The sequence below is a fragment of the Aplysia californica genome, unplaced genomic scaffold (assembly GCF_000002075.1).
Source record: "Aplysia californica isolate F4 #8 unplaced genomic scaffold, AplCal3.0 scaffold00681, whole genome shotgun sequence".
Classification (NCBI taxonomy): Eukaryota; Metazoa; Mollusca; class Gastropoda; order Aplysiida; family Aplysiidae; genus Aplysia; species Aplysia californica.
Window position 1 is genome coordinate 160,187 of NW_004797951.1, and position 9,924 is coordinate 170,110.

General features: G+C 44.6%; 1 protein-coding gene across 1 annotated transcript; it reads left to right on the plus strand.

The window, feature by feature from the left end:
• Window positions 1-1,428: 1,428 nt before the first annotated feature.
• Window positions 1,429-8,348, plus strand: LOC101856215 (monocarboxylate transporter 14; the record flags this gene model as incomplete). The annotated part of the gene is given in 4 exon segments (XM_005108349.3): window positions 1,429-2,277; window positions 4,117-4,260; window positions 5,780-6,601; window positions 8,223-8,348. Coding segments are annotated over 4 exon segments (1,297 nt in total), but the record flags the coding sequence as incomplete, so codon positions are not given.
• Window positions 8,349-9,924: the final 1,576 nt, after the last annotated feature.

Below are 9,924 nucleotides of genomic sequence, written 5' to 3' on the forward strand. Positions count from 1 at the left end.
TCTCTCTCTCTCTCTCTCTCTCTCTCTCTCTCTCTCTCTCTCTCTCTCTCTGTGGCATCTGGTGTTGTAGTTAAAGCCATGAAAACTACTTCATTATATATTAGTATCATGCTGGTGAATCTCACCACTTGGACTGATAGAATTTCAGCCCGTCGTTGTTACTTCAGTGCCCTATTCTTCAAGTGTGACTTGCTCACTTCAACTGGGATATTATCTGGCCTAGTAGTTTTTCCGTGTTTTATGTTCTTAATGGTAACTTATTCATTTATTTTCTTGGGTAAGTGTTTTACGGCGCTTGCAACTGCCTAAGGTCATATGAGCTCGAGGGACACATTAAACATTTTTAGTTTGTAGGACATTTTCAATTTTTCATGGGTTGCGGCCGAAGCCTAATCTTATCAATATTAGACCATCAAGGGATCTTTAACGTGTGCGACTTGCACACGGAACCTCCGAGATTTCTCACCCTGTGCGAGAAAGCTAGGTGTAGATCTTTCCTACCAGAAGATCAGGGGTGTGGCTGAAAGACAGCAGTAGGAAGGAGCCAAGGAGCAACAGTAGAAAGGCTTCAGAAAGAGCCAGAGGGGGTGGGGGAAGAAAGTGTAGATGAAAGCAGATGATAGAACATTGTTAGAGAGCAGGAAAGGAGATGAAATGAGACAATTTTAGAGAAGACAATTTTTTCCTCGTTACCCGGTTTCGAACCCTGGACCTTTGAATGAGTGTAGGCCACGAGAGCCCCCAATGGTAGCTTAAACTTGTGCTTTCAGTATTGGTGGTTTATTTATTTCCTTTTAAATCAAATACCGAATTTTGACCTCTACATATTTTTTCCAGAGAATGCTGTTCTTCAAAGTACATTTATGCATATTATACCTATAGGTTGATCTATTAAGAAACTGTTTAGTTTTGCGTTCTGCTCAATTTTGGTGGTAATTTTTAAAACACCGTATTTCTCTGATTAATCACTTGATTTCCTTCATACTGAGAAATCTGACATCCCTTTGGTTAAGGTTTATAATTAATTGTTCCAAGTTTTGTTGAAACTGATGCAAAGATGACACAGTTATTGCCCTTCAAATGGGTCCGTTTTGGGACATCCTATGCTATGACCGTTATGTTTTTCCTATCCTTTGTCTTTTTCTCACACCCCCTGAGTGACAGAATGTTAGAGCCATGTTCTTTCTATCTTTTGTCTTCTTCACAGACATCCGGAGTGACAGAATGTTAAAGCCATGTTCTTTCTATCCTTTGTCTTCTTCACAGACATCCGGAGTGACAGATTGTTAGAGCCATGTTCTTTCTATCTTTTGTCTTCTTCACAGACATCCGGAGTGACAGATTGTTAGAGCCATGTTCTTTCTATCCTTTGTCTTCTTCACAGACATCCGGAGTGACAGATTGTTAGAGCCATGTTCTTTCTATCTTTTGTCTTCTCTGCAGGCATACAGAGTGAAAGAAATTTTATTCTTATCTTTTGTCTTCTTCACAGACATCTGGAATGACGGCAATGTTCTTCCTATATTTTGTCTTTTCTGCAGGCATACAGAGTGACAGAAATGTTCTTCCTATCCTTTGTCTTCTCTGCAGGCAATGTTCTTCCTATATTTTGTCTTCTCTGCAGACATACAGAGTGACAGAAATGTTCTTCCTATCCTTTGTGTTCTCCTCAGACATCCGGAGTGACAGAGTGTGAGAGCCATGTTCTTCCTATATTTTGTCTTCTCTGCAGGCATACAAAGTGACAGAACGTTACAGCCATTTTCTTCCTATCCTTTGTCTTCTCCACAGACATCTAGAGTGACAGAGTGTGAGAGCCATGTTCTTTCTATCTTCTGTCTTCTCTGCAGGCATACAAAATGACAGAACGTTACAGCCATTTTCTTCCTATCCTTTGTCTTCTCCACAGACATCTAGAGTGACAGAGTGTGAGAGCCATGTTCTTTCTATCTTCTCTGCAGGCAATGTTCTACCTATCTTTTGTCTTTTCTGCAGGCATACAGATTGACAGAAATGTTATTCCTATATTTTGTCTTCTCTGCAGGCATACATAGTGACAGAGCGTGAGAGCCATGACCGGGTATGCAGGCGGTATGACGTCAGTGTCCAACTACTGTTGGGTGATGGTGGCCTGCAGTTTTGCGGTGCACATGATCACGTCCGGCACCATGTTCTCTCTGGGAGTCCTCTACGTCTCCTGGCTACAAGACTTCGGACAGAGCAAAGGGCTCACCTCCTGGGTGGTCTCCATCGGCGTGGCGTTTTTGTTCGGCATCGGTAGGCCACGCCACGAGTCACGGAGTCACGTGAGAGATATCACGTCGCTTCCTCAGAATCACAAAGGTCTACATGTAACATTCTTAGCCGTTTTGAATTACGAAGAACGCCACGAGGTCAGAAAGTAAATGTTCTGTCTGCTCTATCAAAATCGTACGATTATTCGTAGTCGTTATCAAGATATTCAAAGAATTGTTTTCGAAAAAGCTTGATATTTTGTGAATGTGAAACACACAATTATTATTTTTAACCTCAAGTTTCTTTAAACTAGATACTGAACAGATAGAACTTTGTAACCCTGGGGTAGCGACGTGGGTCCTGTCGTGCAGACTGCCGTTGTTGGTAGCAGTAAAGTATGTTTGTTGTTTGTTTTTGTAAAGTGTTTTACGGCGCTCGCAACTGCATAGGTCATATGAGCGCGCGGGACACACCTAATATTTTCAGTTGGTAGGAAATTTTGAATTTTGCCCGGGTGGCGGCCGAAGCCTACTCTTATCGCTTTTAGACCACCAAGGGATCTTTAACGTGCGCAACTTGCACACGGGTCTTCCGAGATTTTTCGCCCTTGTCCGAGAAGGCTAGGTGTAGATCTTTCCAACCAGAAGATCAGGGGTGTGGCAGAAAGACAGCATTAAGGAGGAGCCAAGGAGTAGCAGTAGAAAGGCTGCAGAAAGAGTCAGGAGCCCAGAGGAGGGGGCAAAGGAGGTGAAGGGGTGGGGGGCAGAAAGTGGAATTGAAAGCAGACAACAGAACATTGCTAGAGAGCAGGACAGGAGGTGAAAGGAGACAATTTTAGAGAAGAAAATTTTTCGGTCGCTACCCGGATTCGAACCGGGGATTTTTGAATGAGAGGCCAACACCTTAACCTCTAGGCCACGAGAGCTCCCTAGTAAAGTATGTATACCTTTGCTCTAAGTCTAAGGATCGGAAACATGGAAACTTACAAAACAAACTTCTAAAAAGGTACATACATGACATATATACATTTCTCAACGGCTGCTTGAGAAAAATACTATAAAATCATTGGCCTGATACAGTAAGTGAACAACTAACTATGAGAGCAAACCCATCAAAAGAAAATATATATTGAAATCAGAAAGGTATGTCCAACCCACTGGCGACCGAGAGACGTCTTTTTCTTCCCGCGACACCCAAAAGGTATAAGCGGCGGATGAAAGTTAAAAAAAGAAAAAGAAATCAGAAACAGAAAATGGAAGTGGGTTTGACAATTAGACATACCTTCCCTTCACCGATCCATAAACGAATCCTCCAAGAAAAAGACGGAAAGGAATGCCTACATTAAATTGTCGAAAGATGTATGCCGAGAGGCAATTTGTGTCACGTATCATTATATGCCATGTCTGTCTATGTCACGCCATTGATACCATGTCACGTATACTGTTACAATTACGGGAGTGGGTGGGTGGGGGGGGGGGGAGCACAGATGTGTATGACCCTTTGTGTGTGTGGGCCATGGCACGTAAACTATTTCTTCTGTGCACATGCTGCTTTGAAAACACCTGCATTATTGTAACACTTACTTACTTAGTTACTACCCGTTACGCCATCTGGCGTTTAGCGAAGCATCAAAGGATCTCCAGACTTTATTGTAACACTTACTTACTTAGTTACTACCCGTTGCGCCATCTGGCGTTTAGCGAAGCAACACCATCTGGCGTTTAGCGAAGCAACACAGGATCTCCAGACTTTATTGTAATCTACCTTTATATTCAGAAGATGGGATGTGCGGGTGAGGAAGATAAAGCATTATATTTTCGATATGGTTACCATCGTTTCGTTTTGTTTAGTTGTTGTTGTTTTTTGCTCCATCTTTCCCAGGACCACTTCCGTCCGCGCTGATCGCCAAGTTCGGTAACCGCGTGGTTCAGATGACCGGAAGTCTCATGGCCAGTCTCGGGTTCGCCCTCGGTTACTTTGTGACGTCAGTGCCTCAGCTCATCCTCACTGTGGGCGTGGTTGTAGGTTCGGTGATTTGTCATACCCTCTGTCTGTGTGTGTGTGTGTGTCTGTTTGTCTGTCTGTCTGTCTGTCTGTCTGTCTTTTTGTAGGTCATTTTGTTATACCCTCCGCCCGTCTGTCTGTCTGTCTGTCTGTCTGTCTGTCTGTCTGTCTGTCTGTCTGTCTTTTTGTCTGTCAGTTTGTCATACCCTCCATCCGTCTGTCTGTCTGTCTGACTGTCTGTCTGTCTGTCTGTCTGTCTGTCTGTCTGTCTGTCTGTCTGTCTGTCTGTCTGTCATACCCTCCGTCCGTCTGCATTCTGTCTGTCTGTCTGTCTGTCTGTCTGTCTGTCTGTCGCTTGCTCGATTCTCTCCATCACTGATTTTTTTCCTATCCAGCTCCTCGTCTGCTTCCTGAGCTTTCTCTCATCTGTCTAGAGTTCTCAAATTATATCTGACTAGCTGGGTACCCCGTTCGATGAACGGACTCAAAAAGAATCGATCGTCAAGTCATTGTGGGAACAGTGCTCACTGCATGTGAACGAAGGTCTCACCTGTTTACAGTGGCGTCTTAGAAGACGAACTTTCACAAGATTAGATCTAAATGAAACTAATAAAAATGGAAAATTAAATCCACTGACTTAGACTCCTTGATATAACTGTGCACCCGTTCAAATGATTCTGAACCACCATAAATTTTTTCCAAATTCGAAAGTTAACTGGTTCGGATTAAGCGACCAAAGTGACCAACTTTCACAAATATAATAGATATTAGAATCGTGTTACGTTCTGACAAGTAGATCTATTTTGTTTCGGACTTTTGGTCTTTTCCCACCCCTCCACCATCCTACCCCCTCCCCCCATCACTTTCAATCAATCTTTGTGGTGGATCTAATCATAACCTTGACCTTTACCCCCCCCCACCCATCACTTTCAATCAAGCTTTGTGGTGGATCTAATCATAACCTTGACCTTTACCCCCCCTACCCATCACTTTCAATCAAGCTTTGTGGTGGATTTAATCATAGCCTTGATCTCCCCCCCCCCCCCTCTTTTTTTCACACCCGCAGGGATTGGGTGGCGTCGGTGGTCTAGTGGTTAGATTCTTGCAACTGGACTAACAATCGTGGGATTGTGGGTACGGGGCTTCGAGCCTCAGCTCGGTCCGGCGTTGTGTCCTCTGGAAAAGCACTTTACACGAATCTCATATTTGGCTCGGTCCTTTCGGAAATGGACGTTAAACTCTTAAATAACCTACGGACTTCAACATAAGTTAAGGACCACTTGGAAATTAATGGTTAAGATTCCCAGAGGATTTCCATGCTGCACGTGCTGGTTTTGCTTCCTTTTGGAAGCTTTGCAGTACGATTGTTAATCCACACTGTCATAGCAACAACAACAAAAATTGAAAAATTCCTTGCTGTCTTTTTTTTTCGAATTAAAAAAAACATCAGTGATGTCTGTCAATGTGGTCCTTAATGTATATTGAAATTTATAGTTGTATTGATATGAGTGTTAAATTATTCCATTTCACCATTTCACAGGTATCGGTCTAGGCTTCAACTACCTGCCCGCCGTGACTATGATAGCCGAATACTTTAACAAGCGACGGTCTATGGCCTACGGTATCGCCACTGCTGGCGTCGGTATCGGTTCCTTTCTGCAGGCACCGCTGATCAACTGGTTGGAGGAACAATACGGCTGGCGAGGCGCCATGCTCATTTTGTCTGGTTTCCCGCTTCACTTGAGCATCCTGGCTCTGTTGATGAAACCGCGCGCAGATTTCGCCCAATACGAGTTGGACGTGGGGGAGAAGGTGGAGAAGGATGGTGAGAGCACCGATGTCAAGGACAGCAGCGTTTTGGTTGAGAGGGTCACGGTTGGTGAGGTTGACCGTGGGTCGAAGGATGCACCTCTCATGAAGGATGTCGGTGGAGAAGTTAAGACGGATAGTGCCTCTAGTCAGTCTCCAGACAACCAGCCTCAAGGCAACGTTTTAGTTCGGGGCTTACACCACCTCCTAGACCACTTCTCACTGCTCAAAGACAAGATCTTCTTCTCCCTAGCCCTCAGTAACATCTTCACCAACCTGTCTTTCCTCATGCCCGTTTTCTACATGGTAGATCGAGCAGTGGAAGCGGGCATTGACAAGTCTTCAGCCGCCCTGTTGGTTTCTGTAAACGGCATCGGAAATGTGGTAGGCCGTATCTTGTTCGGACTGTTGGGTGATCTCCCTTGTGTGGACAGCGTGGTGTTGTACGTGCTCACGCTCACGGTGTGTGGGGCTGGCACGTGCGTGAGTCCGGTGTGTGGTGGGAGTCTCGTCTTACAGGGAGTCTACTCAGCCTTCTTCGGGATCTTTATGGGTGAGTGGTTTGTATGTTCGTGGTCAATGGTTGGTGGTGACTGGGACATCTTATGACAGAAAGCTGAGAACCGAGCAGAGTGGAAGACGCTGGTTTCGTTGTAAAATCTGAGGTTGTTACCCAACAGTCAGCAAGACGGGGGCTCTCGTGGCCTAGAGGTTAAGGTGTTTGCTTCTCATTCAAAGGTCCCGGGTTCGAATCCGGGTAGCGACCGAAAATATTTCTGTTCTAAGATTGTCTCCTTTCACTTTTCTTCCTTCTCTTTTGCAATATTATGTCGTCTGCTTTCGTCTCCTCTTTCTGTTCCCACCCCCCTCACCTCATTTGCCCCCTCCTCTGGGCTCTTGACTCGTTATGCATCCTTTCTACTGCTACTCCTTGACTCTTTCTTACTGCTGTCTTTCAGCAACACCCCTGATCTTCTGGTAGGAAAGATCTACACCTAGCCTTCTCGGACAAGGGCGAAAAATCTCGGAGGGCCCATGTGCAAGTTGCGCACGTTAAAGATCCATTGGTGGTCTAAAATCGATAAGAGTAGGCTTCGGCCGCCACCCGGGCAAAATTCAAAATTTCCTTCCAATTGAAAATGTTTGGTGTGTCCCGCGCGCTCATATGACCTTATGCAGTTGCGAGCGCCGTAAAAACGTTTACCAAAACAAACAAAAACAAAAGTCAACAAGACTACAGGTAAGGTGGAGAGAGAGAGAGAGAGAGAGAGAGAGAGAGAGAGAGAGAGAGAGAGAGAGAAAGAGAGAGCGCTCTTTACCAGTTTGTTGGAGAGAGTATTGACTTGCTAATGGTATGATAGGAGAAAGACTTGAGTGACTAAATGGAAAGATGATTTGAGTGACTAAATGGATAGATGATTTGAGTGACTAAATGGATAGATGATTTGAGTGACTAAATGGATAGATGATTTGAGTGACGCAATGGAGAAATGATTTGAGTGACTAAATGGATTAATGATTTGAGTCACTTGGTTGATAGATTATTCAGTGACTTAGTCGATACGATGTGAGTGATTTAATCAATGGATTAATTCATGGATAAATGATTTGAGTCACTTAATTGGTAGATGATTTTAACCACTTTGTTAGTAGACGATTTGAGTGACGCAGCGGATGTAATCGAGCTGTTTGGCTGGAGAGAGATGTGAATGATTTATTAGATACGTCACTTGAGAGAGCTGTAAGGCATACACATCAACACAAACAGTCAAACAAACCCCAGCACATCACTTCACCTTTACCTATCCCGTAGACTGGAAGTCCGTCAGGACGCTTTTGAAGATTTGGCCACCAGCTTCCTCCACTCCTTCCTGTGTTCAGCTTTTCTGAGCATGTTTTTGAGGTCCAGGCCTGTCCATTCCTTGATGTTGTCCTCCCAACTCTTCTTCGGTCTGTCTCTGCTCCCTTTTCCCTGGACGCTGCCTTGCAAGATTATCTTGGCACGGCCGGATGAACGGGTGATATGTCCATATCTATACGTTCTTATACCTCTCTGACTGTCTAGGTCCATATCATTGCAGGTTGAGTTTCCTGACCAGATTGAGAAGGTCAGCATAATTATGACCTGCACATAAACAGACACGATAACCGCCCCGTCTATCTATCTACCCCAGGTGGCTACGTGACCCTTGGCCCAGTGGTCACCGCTGAGCTGATGGGCGTGGCACGGTTGACTCAAGCCTTCAGCCTTCTGCTCTTCTTTATGGGCGTGGCCGGGGCTCTGGGCCCGCCCCTTGCAGGTTCGTCCTTGTTCTTGTTGTTATTTTGCTGAGTTTTTTTGTTTGTTGAGTTGCTCTTCAACAGAGTGAGTGAGTCATTGAGTGAGTGAATGAGTGAGTGAGTGAGTGAGTGAGTGAGTGAGTGAGTGAGTGAGTGAGTGAGTGAATGAGTGAGTGAGTGACTGACTGACTGACTGAAGGATTTTTTGATTGTTTTTTAAATTTGTCATTGATTGACTGATTGACTGATTGTTGGTGGTTGGTTGATTGATTGACTGATTGATTGATAATAGTTGAAAAAATCAATTTATTGTTGATAGATTGTGAATGGTTTTCATATTCCTGCCCCCTACCCCCGCCCCCTCCCTCAAGGAACTAATTCAAGTGAGATCATTCTCGCATGCGAGCTTTTCTACTCTGCCACCCCTGGTTTATCTTCGTTGTATTGGGAGAGACATAAACCTCTGCAATAACAAACAAACAAAAAAAGGTGGGTCAAAGCATCAATGCATAAAATTATGTTATGCTCCTTCTCTTTCTGAAACTCCGCGTGTCTTACGTACATGCAAAACAGAAAAAGCCAACCACTCGTGACGAACTTCCTCATAATTCCCAAGGGTAGCCTGTTCGTTCCAGTTGAGCACACCATCAGATATTATCTAGAGCAGAACTACTTTTCACGCACTGACAGGCTGTCGTTCGCATCTATCTATAGAGGCCATCCAGTATAATAATGTTACTACAGCTGACTGCTTCAATCGAACAACTTTTTGCACTTCTGAGTTATACTTTTTGCTGTTTTTTGTTTTGGTTGAGTACCATGGCGTGCAAAATGTGTCGTCGGGCGGGGTTTTTTTCTGAACGTGTTTCGACCTCAATGAAGAGTTCTTTGGGCTGCTTTAGGTTGCTTCGGTCCTCTCTGTAAAGGCCAACCCGATCTGTGAGGGACAGGCCGACAGGGAGGCAAAAAGATATAAATTGATTAGGAACCTCTTGTGGCCCAGACGTTAAGGTGTTCGCCTCTCATTCAAAAGGTCTCGGGTCCTAATCCGAGTAGCGACGTGAAAACTTTTTTCTCTAACAATGTCTCCTTCCACCTCTTTTCGTGCTCTGTCGTCTGCTTTCGTCTCCAGTATCAACTTTCTGCCTACCCCCTCACCTCCTTTGCCCCCCTCATCTGGGCTCCTGACTTTCTGCAGTCTTTCTACTGCTACTCTTTGGCTCCTTCTTACTGGTGTCTTTCAGCCACGCCCCTGATCTCTGGTAGGAAAGATCTCCATCAAGCCTTCTCGGACAAGGTCGAAAAATCTCGGAGGTCCTTCTGCAAGTTGCGCACGTTAAAGATCCCTTGGGGATCCAAAATCGATAAGAGTAGGCTTCAGCTGCCACCCGGGCAAATTCAAAATTTCCTACCAGCTGAAAATGTTTAATGCGTCCCGCGCGCTCATTTGCCCTTATGCAGTTGCGAGCGCCGTAAAACACTTACAAAAAAACAACAGATATTGGATTAAAATAATTTCTTCTATTAGGAAGAGAACTTCTGTCCGTTACGAGCAGGAAAAAACCCAAGCCAAAACAAAATAACGCAAAATACCCC